Source organism: Oncorhynchus tshawytscha, linkage group LG04, assembly GCF_018296145.1.
Source record: "Oncorhynchus tshawytscha isolate Ot180627B linkage group LG04, Otsh_v2.0, whole genome shotgun sequence".
Classification (NCBI taxonomy): Eukaryota; Metazoa; Chordata; class Actinopteri; order Salmoniformes; family Salmonidae; genus Oncorhynchus; species Oncorhynchus tshawytscha.
In genome coordinates this window covers 69,535,189-69,554,551 of record NC_056432.1, presented here as the reverse complement: position 1 = coordinate 69,554,551, position 19,363 = coordinate 69,535,189, and the positions used below count along the sequence as shown (strand labels likewise).

Below are 19,363 nucleotides of genomic sequence, written 5' to 3'. Positions count from 1 at the left end.
CTGGCAAATGAAAAATGTCCTGCACGGTGTTGGGCTGTAAGCACAACCCCCACCTGTGGACGTCGGGCCCTCATACCACCCTCATGGAGTCTGTTTCTGACCGTTTGAGCAGACACATGCACATGTGTGGCCTGCTGGAGGTCATTTTGCAGGGCTCTGGCAGTGCTCCTCCTGCTCCTCCTTGCACAAAGGCGGAGGTAGCGGTCCTGCTGCTGGGTTGTTGCCCTCCTACGGCCTCCTCCACGTCTCCTGATGTACTGGCCTGTCTCCTGGTAGCGCCTCAATGCTCTGGACACTACGCTGACAGACACAGCAAACCTTCTTGCCACAGCTCGCATTGATGTGCCATCCTGGATGAGCTGCACTACCTGAGCCACTTGTGTGGGTTGTAGATTCCGTCTCATGCTACCACTAGAGTGAAAGCACCGCCAGCATTCAAAAGTGACCAAAACATCAGCCAGGAAGCATAGGAACTGAGAAGTGGTCTGTGGTCCCCACCTGCAGAACCACTCCTTTATTGGGGGTGTCTTGCTAATTGCCTATAATTTCCACCTGTTGTCTATTCCATTTGCACAACAGCATGTGAAATGTATTGTCAATCAGTGTTGCTTCCTAAGTGGACAGTTTGATTTCACAGAAGTGTGATTGACTTGGAGTTACATTGTGTTGTTTAAGTGTTCCCTTTATTTTTTTGAGCAGTGTATTTTATATTTGAGATTCTTCAAATAGCCACCCTTTGCCTTGATGACAGCTCTGCACACTCTTGGCATTCTCTGAATTCTACGAAGCCGCACAGCAGCAAGACATTTTCCGGTTTCGAGAGCATCAAATCCGTGATGTATCATGGGTAAATTGTGACTGACTGATCTACAAATAATATTGTGTAGTTATTTAGGATGCAAGGTGATTTGTAGATCAGTCAGTCTCGACACGCCTTTAATGTCGGCTGCAATGTCGAACGTGCCCATTGTAGGTCTCTTTTAGCAGCATTGCCTGATGGGAAGTGAAATGTATGTAGTACTGTGCTGCTTGAAACTTCACTTCCCATCAGTGGAGGTATGATATTTTGGCCCCATGTTTTCAGGGTTGAATATGTACTATTCCAAATGTACTTTTATCCAATTGCAAGGATAGCTAGCTTTGACACAATATAGAAAATGTTATAATTTATACTGTAGCCGATAATCATATCATTTTATGTATGAGATTATATTGCACTCAAGTTGTTTTCTTTGCTGAATTGATAGTAAAGACACACAGATGAATGCAGCATAGCATTATTCTCAGTATACAGAGCATTAGTAACAACAGAGGTTAAAACACACAGAAGACAGTTTAAATTCCAACATCAACCTAAACCACACAGCCCTGAGGAACGAGGTCAGAAAGAAGAGGAGAGAGCAGCAGAAGAAGGTGTGTGAATGAGGAAGAGACTGACACTATAGACAGTGGAAGGAAGAGCAGGATGCAGGCTACAGAGGAGAGAGGAAGAAGAGAGATAAATCATCATTTACATGATCTTTTCTCTTGGGGCCCACCTTCAGATCTAGATAATCCAGGTCCTTCTTCAGTTGCATGTAAGTATCATCTGCCTGACAGACAATGAGGAGTGGAGAGACAGATCACAAGACGGAAAGCTGCAAAGGATGCTAGGAGGCTATACTATAGGAAGACTAGTCAGGTGCTGTTACAGCACAACTCTATATCTCTACTTCATTCTCATTGGAGAGATCATATCACCACAGTCAAAGGAATATTTATGAGGCAAAATAGGACAGAAAATCAGGCAGATTGATTCGGTTATATTATGATAATTTACACCAAACTAGATTGTAGTGTAGGGCTGCTATCTAAATAGTTTAGGGACACTTACACAAATAGCTTAAGCATTTCATAGGGCAGTATACTGCTTATAATTCAGTTCGCCACCAAATCTCTGGCATGGGTGAATTATGTCTACATGAGGATGAAGAGAACATAAGTGATGATGGAGAGAGACTGAGCATGGTTGTCATTGAGCATCTTTACAGCTTCACTGTGGTTGTGCAGGTCTGAGAACAGAGCAGTGCACTGTGTTCGGACTGGCTCTTCTAGGGCAGGGGTCGGCAACAGGCACTTTTCTTTCTTTTTGGTCAAAAAAGAGACTGTAAAACCACCAGGAATTCAGTTGAATTTAGGAAATCTGTTCCCAAAAAGAGACATATGTGATCATGACTCAGTGTAATTAAGGTTACTTCCACTACAATAACATTTTCAGTGTACAAATTATTATAATTAGGTTCCATTTGCTCCAACAAAAACCGTCCCGCGGCTGAATCTAGTTGCCTACCCCTGCTCTAGGGAGACACACTACTGAGCCAGCCTGTTTACCAGGATCACGTTACACTAATAGGAGTGACCTCTCAGATACACACAGTTCAACACAACCAGGACTTAGAGGGGAAATGTGAAAGAAAAGTCAAAAATACATTTCTCATTGTAGTTATCCAGGTTTGCAAAGACCTCAAACAACAGAAGATAAGGCTACAGTATATGTATGTGAAGACAGGCATGGTGCATAGTCAACAAGCAACATGCTTGATATGAAGCTTGGGAGCAACATGATGTTTGTTTTTCAACAAATCAAATGAAACACGTCTCTGTAAGGCTCAACGGAGTGCTACATTATGCCGACAGATGAGTGAGGCCGTCCATTCAAACACAACACAGGCTGGTGTATCTATAGCTGCAGACAGTCCATGCTAACAGGGGAGCACCTAAGCCACTAGTACAACAAGACACGACCAACACACCACACAGTCCAATGAATGATGGAGCTGGGACCAAAACACTAGCAGAGACAAAGACTGCGGGTGATGGGGATTTGTTTGGGGGCTGGGGATCCACAATTCATTGGAGTGGGGCTGCAGGGCAGGGCGGCTGCAGGGGGGGAGGATACGAGGGGGCCTGACCTGCAGGCTGGGGCCTAGGAGGCCGTTGTGATGTAGGTGGTGGAGGGCGTCGCCGTGGACACCAGCCATCTTAGCCTGGTGACTCCTGAGCTGAATGAGCAGCAGGGTCAACTCCTCCGGCTGCAGTAGGGTCAGGCCCAGGCCAGGGAGAGGAAGAGAGGGAGGGACAGAGAGAGAGCACTTCAACACCTGGCCACCAGAGCGGCAGCAGTGAGGGCTCAGCTCTTCAGACCCCAGAGAGCTGTGGGCCAAGGCATCCTACTACAATACCTGCTCCTCTCTCCCCGCCACCCACACAAGGCCCTTCAGAGCAGAACAGCACTGAATCCACCAGCTGAAAATGGTGCTGCTTTCTGACTGAAATGTATTACATTGAAGTTCCCTTCAGCATTAATCTTTAATAGTCCGAATTTAAAGCAGATAATAGTTTAAACTGGGTGTGTGATGAAGATAAATGAACAAGACAGAAGCTGTACCGTTTTCCCATGCAAGCTTGGTGCGCTGACTGTGTGTGTGATGTAGCCCATGGCTGGCATTGACCGTCTCTCCAGCTGACTAGTCTGTGGAAAAACAAAGACATCAACAAGTTATTAGGCTACATATCCCATTTCACAGATCAAACAGTATGGCAAATCATAAATGAACATGTACAAGGATGAATATGCCTGCAATGTGGTTCAGCTCGTTCCTGGCTTTCTGTCCCCGCTACTGGGCATTCTGATATGTAGCAGCACCCCAAACTTAAAAGGAAAGCCTGCAACTTTACAAACTCATTTGTGCACACAGCAGATTTTTTCTTCTATCCATGTATTTATTTCCATCCTTCCTCCTCTTATTTGAAATAAAGTGTGCCCCCAGTTTAAGTTGCTACAGGGTTTGGAAGGTTTGACATTTTTGCTTAACACACAGAATTCCTTGGCTAGGCCCTTCACAGAACCTTAAAAGGACACAAACAACAAGAGATTGAATTAACTACACATAAATTATCCCCAACCTGCCTTCTTAAAATAACATTTGTTTGCTATCAGCGAGAGAAGCACTGTGAGCCATTCCCTCAGAGATTCCCAAGCCAATCTTTTTTTGCTGTATAATAGGTTTTTAATTTAAATGTAAGATCAGAAGAAAGAGACCCTTGCTGATGGTTGAGATACAGTGGAGATGTTTACAGGGTGCTGAGAGGCCCTGGGCAAATTGAATTAGCCGCTAATAACACACACACACACACACACTTGTGTGATATTCCATAGAGGTACATGGAACACAGCCCTGAAATACACACTCAAGCCAAAAAGACATCACCAGTCTGAGAGATGCTGGATCCACCAAAACAAAGTTCATCTGCAGACTAAATGTAGTACCCATAAACCTTTGCTTTATTGGATGGTCTCACACACACACACTATGGCTCATTAAAAAAAGACTTCTCCTCTTTGAGTGTTTATGATTATTCTGTGAGCGAGCGGAGCGGCAGTGTTCTATTTGAGACACATAATTAGTGACTTGGCGTTATGGGTGAATGATGAGGAAACAGAGGCTGGGACATTCTGTTTACTTGGCGTGAGGACAGTGGGCTAGCGATAAGGGCTGCGTGGAGGCTGGTGTGGTGCAGCCTTGTAAAGACAGCCTCACATGTGGGGGTGTGGCAGCCAGCAGGGAGACAGCACAGGGTGCGGATGGCGCAGGACAGTGCCTTGTCACAGGGGGTCACACACTCGTACACACACGGCCATAGAGGCTGGTGTGTGTCTGAGCCTGGTGACTGGGTCGGGCCGGGAGGAATGGGCGATGGGGAGGCTCCTACTCACACTCACACACACACGGCCACACAGGCTGGTGTGTGTCTGAGCCCGGAGACTGGGCCGGGCTGGGAGGAATGGGCGATGGGGAGGTTCCCACTCACACACACATGGCCACACAGGCTGGTGTGTGTCTGAACCCGGAGACTGGGCCGGGCCGGGCTGGGAGATGGGAGGAATGGGCGATGGGGAGGCTCCCACTCACACACACACCCTACCACCTGTGTAGAGGGCCTGGGTGTGGACTGTGTGAATCCTTCGGAGCTTGTGACCGGCATCAAAGTGAAGATGCCGGGAAATTACAGCAGGGCTACTTCTCATGCTCATCTTCCCATGGTTGGCCCTTTCTCTAACGGTTAATGTGTCAAAGTTATTATTCCACTAAGACAGAGATGAATTGGAAATTTACTACAAACAAAATGACCTCAGTAACTGTGAGAATGAAACCCTTTTATGAAAGATGAACGTTCCTTAGCTGTGAAACATTTAGTCTTGTGACAGTTCCAGGCTGGTAAACCAGCCTCTTTAACCCTTTAAACCCCAGTGGGTCAGAGTCCTACCTTAGAGAGCTGAGAAAACACCCGTCTAGGAGAACTGGAGCCGGTGGGCGACTCCCCAGGTGGCACCTCATCCAGCGGCCTGACCGTCACCCTTTCTGAGGGGGTGTGTGGCCTGTGGGGGGACAGTGGTTTGAAGGTGGGGACAGATGGGGGACTTCACAGGGGGAAGGAGGCACAGAGATGGAGCGAGGCATCTCCACAGTGACCCTGAAGGAGGCTGTGTCCAGAAAGTCTGGCCCGGTGTAGATGGGCGCCGTGGGGCTGCCGTGGCGGAACTGCTGGCGCTGCTGCCACTCATACAGCTGCCATACCATGCCCTCCTTGGTGGCCATGCGCTCATCAGTGGACATGCGGAAGTGGCTGAGCCGGTCGTGGGCGTATTTGTAGTCGCTGGGCAGGTTGCGGGGCGCCGAAGGGGAGCTCCCGCCAGACGGGAGTCTGGGGGACTTTGGCAATGTCTGGTAGGCCTCTACTACCATGGCCTTAGGCTGCAGGGGAGGGGTCCGCCGAGGGAGGGGGAGGGAGTACTCAGTAGTAGATGTGTTGCTAAGGTTAGGAAAGAGAGATAGGGCCTTTTATGAACTGTGCAGTCTACTTATTTCACCAGGTACATAATTGAGCATCAATACTGAGTTGAAACTAAAGTGCATTTAAGTAAAAAGTATCAACAGCCATTCAGGCATGACCACTTTATTCCAACAAACGTTACACTGAAAAAGCAGTTCAGAGCTGAGATATTCACAATCGCCACCAGGGGGAGACATTTACAAATAGTTAGTTATAATACAGTTTATCAATTGAATGGTTGATATTGGGGAATGGGTTGAGGCTATAGTTTGCACAGCAGGCTTCTAAGGGGAGAACGACTCATAATAATGTCCGTAATGGAAAAAAGGGAATGGCATCAAACACATAGAAACCATGTGTGTGATGTATTTGATACCATTCCATCTATTCCACTCCAACCGTGACAGCGAGCCTGTTCTCCCTAATTAAGGTGCCACCAACCTCCTGTGATGGTTAGGGTTATCATCACTGAAGCTTAAGATTTAGGTTAAGATTATGCTCAGGATAAGAGTAAAGATTAGATGAGTAATGTAGGTCTTCTGACTGACCTCTTGGGATCTCCCTTCTGTACATTGACCCAGTGCTCCACCTGAGCCAGAGCAGTCTTCCTCTGCACCTGCTTCTCTGTGGCTGTCCGTGGGACAAAGCCCCTCTTATACACAACGTTCCCATTCTGCTCAGGGGGCAGCGTGGCGAGGACTGTGTGGGCCTGGCCATTCCTGGGGTGTGAGGGGCCAGGGAGAGTGTCTGGGGAGAGCCTGTCCACTTCTACCTCTGTGGCTGGATGGCTGAGCTTTCTAGGAGCCTCCAACACGTACCTCTCCTCGTCCCCCTGGCTCAGTCGGATCTCCCCCTCCGGAGGCTCCTCTCTCTCGGGCCGCTGGAGGCTCCCTGAACGTGACTGGGAGGGGCTCTTACTGGTGTTGTTGTTGTTAACGTGGTTGGTCTGTGGTACTGCCTGCTGCAGTGACATTTCTGGTCTCTCTGTGACTGCCTCTCTGTGAGGGGTGAGAGGCGATAGAGGTCAACAGGGATACCGGAACAGAGGCACTTTACAGTTACTTAGGCTAAATACAATGGCCAAACCTGGCTTCTCTATCACACCAACCCCTGGACAATAGAAACAACTGACATAATTAATCCGCTCAGTGTGACATGGATAGTGACAAGCTAATATACTGAACAAAAATATAAATGCAACATGCAACAATTTCAACGATTTTGCTGAGTTACAGTTCATATAAGGAAATCAGTCAATTGAAATTAGTTAATTAATACATTTTCAATATGGTAGAGAAATTAACATTAAATTATCTGGCAACAGCTCTGGTGAACATTGCTGCAGTCAGCATGCCAATTGCACATTCCCTCAAAACTTGAGACATCTGTGGCATTGTGTTGTGTGACAAAACTGCACATTTTAGAGTGGCCTTTTACTGTCCCCAGCACAATGTCCTGTGTAATGATCATGCTGTTTAATCAGCTTCTTGATATGCCATACCTGTCAGGTGGATGGATTATCTTGGCAAAGGAGAAATGCTCACTAACAGGAATGTAAACAAATTTGTGCACAAAATTTGAGAGAAATAAGCTTTTTGTGCGTATGGAACAATTCTGGGATCTTTTATTTCAGCTCATGAAACATGGGACCAACACTTTACATGTTGCGTTTATATTTTTGTTCAGTATATATCCCCTGAATGTTAGTCAAGGATTTAGTGACCTATATTAATGCATTAAATACTTAAGTTATGTGTCTTAAAACAAAATACTAATGCTATTCTTTCCTCCTTTCCCTCAGATATTAATACAGTAGACTACATTATGATAAAGTACAGCTGTACACTTGAAACAGGGGATTTGGAGGGATTAGGCTGTGGATAAAACGGCAACATGGACACCTCCATTAACCTGAGTTGACTCTGACTCTCAATGTTATTTCCCACTTGAGTGATACTAGTGAAAGCACTCAAATGTCATTTATTCATTACTGAGTTCCTCCACAGAGGGAAGGGAGACTACAGGGAGGGGTTATCAATATGTTTTTAACACCCACATATTTTCATGGAGAGGGGAGTGTAACTAAGTGAGGCTCTTTGGATAGGAGGCAGGCTGGGTTCCCCTTGAGAGTCAAAATGACAGCCATTTTGTCTTTAAACAAATAGCTCGGGGTAGCCTCTTCATCAATGACTCTGTGTAATAGCTCTAGTGATCATTAATTTGTCCCCACAGATGAATGTATGAGACTCTCTCCCTCTGCAGGGAGTCATTCATCTGAGATATAATTTATCTGATTCCCAGACCAACACTATACACGTCTAACAAATCACACATTTTTTAGATGACGAATATTGACAGGGCAGGTCCTCAATGGACAGTTTTTAACTCAGTTTCAAAGTTCTGAGCATATTCAGACATACAGTACCTGACAAAAGTTTGGACACACCTACTCATTCAAGGCTTTTTCTTTATTTTTACTATTTTCTACATTGTAGAATAATGAAATACTATGAAATAACACATATGGAATCATGAAGTAACCAAAAAGAGATTCTTCAAATTCTTCAAAGTAGCCACCCTTGGCATTCTCTCAACCAGCTTCATGAGGTTGTCACCTGGAATGCATTTCAATTAACAGGTGTGTCTTGTTAAATATGTATTTCCTTCTTAATGCGTTTGAGCCAATCAGTTGTGTTGTGACAAGGTAGGGGTTGTATACAGACGATAGCCCTATTGGTAAAATACCAAGTCCATATTATGGCAAGAACAGCTCAAATAAGCAAAGAGAAACGACAGTCCATCATTACTTTAAGACATGAAGGTCAGTCAATCCGGACAAAGTCCGAAATTCAGAAATTGCAGCCCAAATAAATGCTTCACAGATTTCAAGTAACAGACACATCTCAACATCAACTGTTCAGAGGAGACTGCATGAATCAGGCCTTTGAGGCCGAATTGCTGCAAAGAAACCACTAGTAAAGGACACCAATAATAAGAAGAGACTTGCTTGGGCCAAGAAACACGAGCAATGGCCATTAGACCGGTGGAAATCTGTCTTTTGGTCTGATGAGTCCATTTTTTTTTTTGGTTCCAACCACCGGGTCTTCGTGGGACGCAGAGTAGGTGAACAGATGTGTAGTTCCCACCGTGAAGCATGGAGGAGGTGTGATGGTGTGGGGGTGCTGTGATTTATTTAGAATTCAAGGCACACTTAACCAGCATGGCTACCACAGCATTTTGCGGCGATACGCCATCCCATCTGGTTTGCGCTTAGTGTGACGATCATTTGTTTTTCAACAGGACAATGACTCCAAACAAACCTCCAGGCTGTGTAAGGGCTATTTTACCAAGAAGGAGAGTGATGGAGTGCTGCATCAAATGAATGACCTCAACCCAATTGAGATGGTTTGGGATGAGTTGGACGGCAGAATGAAGGAAAAGCAGCCAACAAGTGCTCAGCATATGTGGGAACTCCTTCAAGACTGTTGAAAAAGCATTCTAGGTGAAGGTGGTTGAGAGCATGCCAAGAGTGTGTAAAGCTGTCATCAACTCAAAGGGTGGCTACTAAAATCTATTTTTTTAAACACTTTTTGGTTACCACATGATTCCACATGTGTTATTTCATAGTTTTGATGTAAAGAAAAACAGACAACGATTTTCAGTAGAAATAGCTTCCCTTGGAGCTGCTAATGAGCACCGAGCAGCGTTGGCCACTAGATGGTATTGTTTCACAAAAAATCATATCCAACCTTCCCTCTCAGCTGTAGCATGCCAGTCCAGATCAGCCACATCATGTATGTGCACTGTACACTTCATTTCTCCTACACCACAAGCTGTGTCATTCACCTAACCAAATCGTAAACAGTTTGGCCAAACCATAACTTTTGCTCCTTTTAATTGAAACAGCTATTCTTTATTCCCTATATACTGCACTACTTTTGACCAGGGCCTATGGGGATCTAATCAGTAGTGCACTATATAGGGAATAGGGTGCCATTTGGGACGCAGTTGTGTTTGTGCCCTGTGATGGAGTAGAGGGAGGAACCGTGTCTGTGCCCTGTGACTGGCCCATGCTCAGCTAGCAGCAGCAGCAGGATGGAGCACTCATCCATACAGCAGCCAGCTGCAGAACTCAATATCCCACCCATCCACAGCACAGGAGAGTATACACTATCAGAGCAGTGCTACGCCTGTCCTGCTATGGATGACTGCTCACTGAGTCCCAGGCAAGCAGGCCAAGCTAAACCATGGCAAAACCATGTCAAGCCAGGCCAGGCCAGGTACACTCCCACCTACAACCCCAACAGTTAGGCACTTTGCTAATGTTTCTAAAGGCACATGATCAAGATCAGACTGGGAAAAATGTGCTTTGCTTTGGTGCTGGGAAGGAAGAGAGAAGGAGGCAGAGGTCTACTGGGAGAGATACTGGTGGATCCCTGTTTAGACTAGGAGACATTTGGTTAAAAAGTCATTTGACTATTTGGGACACTACAGAGGAGACTATTGGGGATAACTACAGAGGAGACTATTTGGGACACTATAGAGGAGACTATTGGGGACACCACAGAGGAGACTATTGGGGACACCTACAGAGGAGACTATTGGGGACACCTACAGAGGAGACTATTGGGGACACTACAGAGGAGACTATTGGGGACACTACAGAGGAGACTATTGGGGACACGACAGAGGAGACTATTGGGGACACTACAGAGGAGACTATTGGGGACACTTCAGAGGAGACTATTGGGGACACTACAGAGGAGACTATTGGGGACAGGAGACTATTGGGGACACTACAGAGGAGACTATTGGGGACACTACAGAGGAGACTATTGGGGACACTACAGAGGAGACTATTGGGGACACTACAGAGGAGACTATTGAGGATAACTACAGAAGAGACTATTTGGGATAACTACATGGGAGACTATTTGGGACACTGAAGAGGAGACTATTTGGGACACTACAGAGGAGACTATTGAGGTTAACTACAGAAGAGACTATTTGGGATAGACTATTTGGGACACTGAAGAGGAGACTATTTGGGACACTACAGAGGAGACTATTGAGGTTAACTACAGGGACACTACAGAGGAGACTATTTGGGACACTACAGAGGAGACTATTGGGGACACTACAGAGGAGAAAATTGGGGACACTACAGAGGAGAGTATTGGGAACACCTACAGAGGAGACTACTGGGGACACTACAGAGGAGAAAATTGGGGACACTACAGAGGAGAGTATTGGGGACACCTACAGAGGAGACTACTGGGGACACTACAGAGGAGGCTATTTGGAACACTACAGAGGAGACTATTGGGGACACTACAGAGGAGACTATTGGGGACACTACAGAGGAGACTATTGGGGACACTACAGAGGAGACTATTGGGGATAACTACAGAAGAGACTATTGGGGATAACTACAGAAGAGACTATTGGGGATAACTACAGAAGAGACTATTGGGGATAACTACAGAAGAGACTATTGGGGATAACTACAGAGGAGACTATGGGGGATAACTACAGAGAAGACTATGGGGGATACTACATGGGAGACTATTTGGGATAACTACAGAAGTGACTATTTGGGACACTACAGAGGAGACTATTGGGGATAACTACATAGGATACTATTGAGGACAACTACAGAAGAGACTATTTGGGATAACTACAGAGGAGACTATGGGGGATACTACATGGGAGACTATTGGGGACACTACAGAGGAGACTATTGGGGGCACTACAGAGGATACTATTTGGAACACTACAGAGGAGACTATTGGGGACACTACAGAGGAGACTATTGGGGAAACTACAGAGGAGACTATTGGGGATAACTACAGAAGAGACTATTGGGGATAACTACAGAAGATACTATTGGGGATAACTACAGAGGAGACTATGGGGGATAACTACAGAGAAGACTATGGGGGATACTACATGGGAGACTATTTGGGATAACTACAGAAGAGACTATTTGGGACACTACAGAGGAGACTATTGGGGATAACTACATAGGATACTATTGAGGACAACTACAGAAGAGACTATTTGGGATAACTACAGAGGAGACTATGGGGGATACTACATGGGATACTATTGGGGACACTACAGAGGAGACTATTGGGGATACTACATGGGAGACTATTGGGGATAACTACAGAGGAGACTATTGGGGATAACTACAGAGGAGACTATTGGGGGCACTACAGAGGATACTATTGGGGACACTACAGAGGAGCCAATTGGGGACACTACAGAGGAGACTATTGGGGATAACTACTGAGGATACTATTGAGGATAACTACAGAAGAGACTATTTGGGATAACTACAGAGGAGACTATTTGGGACACTACAGAGGAGACTATTGGAGACACTACAGAGGAGACTATTGGCGACACTACAGAGAAGAAAATTGGGGACACTACAGAGGAGAGTATTGGGGACACCTACAGAGGAGACTATTGGGGACACTACAGAGGAAGCTATTGGGGACACTACATAGGAGACTATTGGGGACACTACAGAGAAGAGTATTGGGGACACCTACAGAGGAGACTATTGGGGACACTACAGAGGAGGCTATTGGGGACACTACAGAGGAGGCTATTGGGGACACTACAGAGGAGACTATTGGGGACACTACAGAGGAGACTATTGGGACACTACAGAGGAGACTATTGGGACACTACAGAGGAGACTATTGAGGACACTACAGAGGATACTATTGAGGATAACTACAGAGGATACTATTGAGGATAACTACAGAAGATACTATTGGGGACACTACAGAGGAGACTATTGGGGATAACTACAGAAGAGACTATTGGGGATAACTACAGAAGAGACTATTGGGGATAACTACAGAAGAGACTATTGGGGATAACTACAGAGGAGACTATGGGGGATAACTACAGAGAAGACTATGGGGGATACTACATGGGAGACTATTTGGGATAACTACAGAAGAGACTATTAGGGACACTACAGAGGAGACTATTGGGGATAACTACATAGGATACTATTGAGGACAACTACAGAAGAGACTATTTGGGATAACTACAGAGGAGACTATGGGGGATACTACATGGGATACTATTGGGGACACTACAGAGGAGACTATTGGGGATACTACATGGGAGACTATTGGGGATAACTACAGAGGAGACTATTGGGGGCACTACAGAGGATACTATTTGGGACACTACAGAGGAGACTAGTTGGGACACTACAGAGGAGACTATTGGGGACACTACAGAGGAGAATATCGGGGACACTACAGAGGAGACTATTTGGGACAACACAGAGGAGACTATTGGGGACACTACAGAGGAGAATATCGGGGACACTACAGAGGAGACTATTTGGGACAACACAGAGGAGACTATTGGGGACACTACAGAGGAGACTATTGGGGATAACTACAGAGGAGACTATTGAGGATGATTACAGAGGATACGATTGAGGATAACTACAGAAGAGACTATTTGGGATAACTACAGAGGATACTATTGGGGACACTACAGAGGATACTATTGGGGACACTACAGATGAGACTATTTGGGACACTACAGAGGAGACTATTGGGAACACTACAGAGGAGACTATTGGGGACACTTCAGAGGAGACTATGAGGGACACGACAGAGGAGACTATTGGGGACACGACAGAGGAGACTATTGGGGACACTACAGAGGAGACTATTGGGGACACTTCAGAGGAGACTATTGGGGACACTACAGAGGAGACTATTGGGGACACTTCAGAGGAGACTATTGGGGACACTACAGAGGAGACTATTGGGGACACTACAGAGGAGACTATTGAGGATAACTACAGAAGAGACTATTTGGGATAACTACATGGGAGACTATTTGGGACACTGAAGAGGAGACTATTTGGGACACTACAGAGGAGACTATTGAGGTTAACTACAGAAGAGACTATTTGGGATAACTACAGAGGAGACTATTTGGGACACTACAGAGGAGACTATTGGGGACACTACAGAGGAGACTATTGGGGACACTACAGAGGAGAAAATTGGGGACACTACAGAGGAGAGTATTGGGGACACCTACAGAGGAGACTACTGGGGACACTACAGAGGAGGCTATTTGGAACACTACAGAGGAGACTATTGGGGACACTACAGAGGAGACTATTGGGGACACTACAGAGGAGACTATTGGGGACACTACAGAGGAGACTATTGGGGACACTACAGAGGAGACTATTGGGGATAACTACAGAAGAGACTATTGGGGATAACTACAGAAGAGACTATTGGGGATAACTACAGAAGAGACTATTGGGGATAACTACAGAAGAGACTATTGGGGATAACTACAGAGGAGACTATGGGGGATAACTACAGAGAAGACTATGGGGGATGGGAGACTATTTGGGATAACTACAGAAGAGACTATTTGGGACACTACAGAGGAGACTATTGGGGACACTACAGAGGAGACTATTGGGGACACTACAGAGGAGACTATTGGGGACACTACAGAGGAGACTATTGGGGATAACTACAGAGGAGACTATTGGGGATAACTACAGAGGAGACTATTGGGGATAACTACAGAGGAGACTAGCACTACAGAGATACTATTGGGGACACTACAGAGGAGACTATTGGGGACACTACAGAGGAGACTATTGGGACACTACAGAGGAGACTATTGGGACACTACAGAGGAGACTATTGGGGACACTACAGAGGATACTATTGAGGATAACTACAGAGGATACTATTGAGGATAACTACAGAAGATACTATTGGGGACACTACAGAGGAGACTATTGGGGATAACTACAGAAGAGACTATTGGGGATAACTACAGAAGAGACTATTGGGGATAACTACAGAAGAGACTATTGGGGATAACTACAGAGGAGACTATGGGGGATAACTACAGAGAAGACTATGGGGGATACTACATGGGAGACTATTTGGGATAACTACAGAAGAGACTATTAGGGACACTACAGAGGAGACTATTGGGGATAACTACATAGGATACTATTGAGGACAACTACAGAAGAGACTATTTGGGATAACTACAGAGGAGACTATGGGGGATACTACATGGGATACTATTGGGGACACTACAGAGGAGACTATTGGGGATACTACATGGGAGACTATTGGAGATAACTACAGAGGAGACTATTGGGGGCACTACAGAGGATACTATTTGGGACACTACAGAGGAGACTAGTTGGGACACTACAGAGGAGACTATTGGGGACACTACAGAGGAGAATATTGGGGACACTACAGAGGAGACTATTTGGGACAACACAGAGGAGATTGGGGACACTACAGAGGAGACTATTGGGGATAACTACAGAGGAGACTATTGGGGATAACTACAGAGGAGACTATTGGGGACACTACAGAGGAGACTATTGGGGACACTACAGAGGATACTATTGAGGATAATTACAGAGGATACGATTGAGGATAACTACAGAAGAGACTATTTGGGATAACTACAGGATACTATTGGGGACACTACAGAGGATACTATTGGGGACACTACAGAAGAGACTATTGGGGACACTACAGAGGATACTATTGAGGATAACTACAGAGGATACTATTGAGGATAACTACAGAAGAGACTATTTGGGATAACTACAGAGGATACTATTGGGGACACTACAGAGGATACTGAGGGGACACTACAGATGAGACTATTTGGGACACTACAGAGGAGACTATTGGGAACACTACAGAGGAGACTATTGGGGACACTTCAGAGGAGACTATTAGGGACACGACAGAGGAGACTATTGGGGACACTACAGAGGAGACTATTGGGGACACTACAGAGGAGACTATTGGGGACACTTCAGAGGAGACTATTGGGGACACTACAGAGAGACTACTGGGGACACTTGAGGGATATTGGGGACACTACAGAGGATACTATTGAGGATAACTACAGAAGATACTATTGGGGACACTACAGAGGATACTATTGGGACACTACAGAGGAGACTATTTGGGACACTACAGAGGAGACTATTGGGGACACTACAGAGGATACTATTGAGGATAACTACAGAGGATACTATTGAGGATAAAAACAGAAGATACTATTTGGGTAACTACAGAGGATAGATAATATTGGGGACACTACAGAGGATACTATTGGGGACACTACAGAGGAGACTATTGGGGACACTACAGAGGAGACTATTTGGGACACTACAGAGGAGACTATTTGGGACACTACAGATGAGACTATTGGGGACACTACAGAGGAGACTATTGGGGACACTACAGAGGAGACTATTGGGGACACTACAGAGGAGACTATTGGGGACACTACAGAGGAGACTATTGGGGACACTACAGAGGAGACTATTGGGGACACTACAGAGGAGACTATTGGGGACACTACAGAGGAGACTATTGGGGATAACTACAGAAGAGACTATTGGGGATAACTACAGAGGAGACTATTGGGGACACTACAGAGGAGACTATTGGGGATAACTACAGAAGAGACTATTGGGGATAACTACAGAAGAGACTATTGGGGATAACTACAGAAGAGACTATTGGGGATAACTACAGAAGAGACTATTGGGGATAACTACAGAAGAGACTATTGGGGATAACTACAGAGGAGACTATGGGGGATAACTACAGAGAAGACTATGGGGGATACTACATGGGAGACTATTTGGGATAACTACAGAAGAGACTATTTGGGACACTACAGAGGAGACTATTGGGGATAACTACATAGGATACTATTGAGGACAACTACAGAAGATACTATTTGGGATAACTACAGAGGAGACTATGGGGGATACTACATGGGAGACTATTGGGGACACTACAGAGGAGGCTATTGGGGATACTACATGGGAGACTATTGGGGATAACTACAGAGGAGACTATTGGGGATAACTACAGAGGATACTATTGAGGACAACTACAGAAGAGACTATTTGGGATAACTACAGAGGAGACTATGGGGGATACTACATGGGAGACTATTGGGGACACTACAGAGGAGACTATTGGGGGCACTACAGAGGATACTATTTGGGACACTACAGAGGAGACTAGTTGGGACACTACAGAGGAGACTATTGGGGACACTACAGAGGAGCCAATTGGGGACACTACAGAGGAGACTATTGGGGATAACTACTGAGGATACTATTGAGGATAACTACAGAAGAGACTATTGGGGATAACTAAAGAGGAAGGTATTGGGGATAACTAAAGAGGAATCTATTGTGGATAACTAAAGAGGAAGCTATTGGGGACACTACAGAGGAGACTATTGGGGATAACTAAAGAGGAAGGTATTGGGGATAACTAAAGAGGAAGCTATTGGGGATAACTAAAGAGGAAGCTATTGGGGATAACTAAAGAGGAAGCTATTGGGGATAACTAAAGAGGAAGGCATTGGGGACACTATAGAGGAGACTATTGGGGATAACTAAAGAGGAAGCTATTGGGGATAACTAAAGAGGAAGGCATTGGGGACACTACAGAGGAGACTATTGGGGATAACTAAAGAGGAAGGCATTGGAGAAGGCATTGGAGACTATTGAGGTTAACTACAGAGGAGACTATTTGGATAACTACAGAGGGTACTATTGCGGACACTACAGAGGTTACTATTTGGGACACTACAGAGGGTACTATTGGGGACAACTAGGAATGGCCTGCAGGGTGGAAGGGAGGGACTAACCTCTTGATGCCTTGACTCTGCATGAGAGCAGCCTGGTTCATGGCTCGGATCCAACCATTCAAGTCCTCCTGGGTGTCGGCACTGAAGAAGTACGTCCTCATCCCACCGTGCTCTGCCTGAGAGCCAATCACAGAGTTCTTATTGTAAATGTAGGAGCGCATTCCTGTGTGGCTCGCCTGTGGAGAGAGAAGAGAAGAGACACATCAGAACCAAAAAGAATGCTGGGAAAGAGGGGATGGAGGGGTTGAGGGGTCAATGGGTACGTTCTGCAAATGAAGACTCATAGAGAGTAAGTTAGCATATTAGCTCACAATGGAGCTCAAAGCCATCACCAGAACTTACAAAAATAATAAGAAACCAAGAGGCACCATCGTCTCTACACTAAAGCTGTTCATGCAACACGTATGAAGAAGCATTGGTTTTAAAGTTAGACAAGCAGTCAGTTTTGTCTGTATATTTGAAGTGTTCCACAAGTCCTAATGCACAGACAATTCCTCATTAATACCCTTGTGCACAAACTAATTTCACACAAACTTATAGTAACTCAACATAGCGTACCCAGTTTGCCTAGCTATAGCATTGTTACGAAGCACAAATCGTCATACAACACCCCCCCCACACACACACACACACACACACACACACACACACACAAAGAGAAACCTCACAATTAGCCTTACCCTGGTCCCTGGCTGCTACAGGCTAGAGTAGATCCGTCTCTACAGTATAGTGTAATGGGCTTGCCCTCCTGTCTGGCACTTACTGTAAATCTGCCCACTCCAACGCTCCACCACAAGGCTAATCTCCCCATCCAGACCTGATAGGGAGCCAACGATGACGCTGACAACTTACTGTCCAATTACAACACAGATCAGCATTTTCCCAACACAGTTCCACCCCAAACTACTACACTGCCCAGTCCACAACTAAGACCTTTATACAGCTCTCTGCTCTCCAAACCACTCTACTGCCTTTCCCATTACAATACAACCTGTATCATCCAGTACTGCCCAGCATGCTAGTCCATGCATAGTCCCAGACCATCATTTTGCCTGTACCTATTACACATCTCTTCAAAGTAGCACATTCCTGTACTATCTGCTACAATATCCTTCCATGTATCCTGATGTATAATAACTCTGAGTCTGGGTACAGCCTTGCAGTCTCAGAATGAATGCATCCCTTGTCAAAAGCAGTACACCATATAGGAATTAGGATGCCATTTGGAATTCACCCCATGTCTACCAGGATCCATCCTCCATTTACAAACAAACAGCAATCCATTGTAAATCACTGAAAACTTCTCTTTAGTGTACAACACGTGCATCCACCATCATGTCGTGTTTCTGTTTAGTATTGTACTGTGACTTGTGATCAGCTGTAGTGATATTACTTGGCTGTGGGGTTAACAAAGCCTGTTTTGATTGCAGAGTCCTGTATTATCCAGCAGCATAGTGCCAGCGTGATCCCAACTGAATCCCCAAGAGAAAAGTGCTGAACGGACAGGCCAGAACCAGACCCATGACTAGGGTCCACATCCATACTCACCAGCTCTGCAGTCTACCACACACATCAGCAATGTGGGGATGTTTTGTGTCGGAACAGATACTTACTTTCCACAGTTCCTCTTTCACAAAAAGAGTGTGATTTTAAGGTGAGTATAAATGGAGGAACATCTGCTATTACCCAGCCCTCTCCCCTCTTTAGCATGGAAGACTAGAAGGCTCTATTTTAAGGCTCCCTTGACATA

At 45.5% G+C, this 19,363-nt stretch overlaps 1 protein-coding gene across 1 annotated transcript in view; it reads right to left on the bottom strand.

Annotated features, from left to right (window-relative positions):
• Positions 1-19,363, bottom strand: part of LOC112247419 (pleckstrin homology domain-containing family A member 7) — a 162,701-nt gene that overhangs the window by 31,020 nt on the left and 112,318 nt on the right. Inside the window, 7 exon segments of the mRNA XM_042321141.1 lie at positions 1,515-1,592; positions 2,952-3,071; positions 3,428-3,511; positions 5,308-5,439; positions 5,442-5,853; positions 6,423-6,872; positions 17,614-17,789. Of these exon segments, the coding sequence (XP_042177075.1) occupies positions 1,515-1,592; positions 2,952-3,071; positions 3,428-3,511; positions 5,308-5,439; positions 5,442-5,853; positions 6,423-6,872; positions 17,614-17,789 (1,452 nt within the window).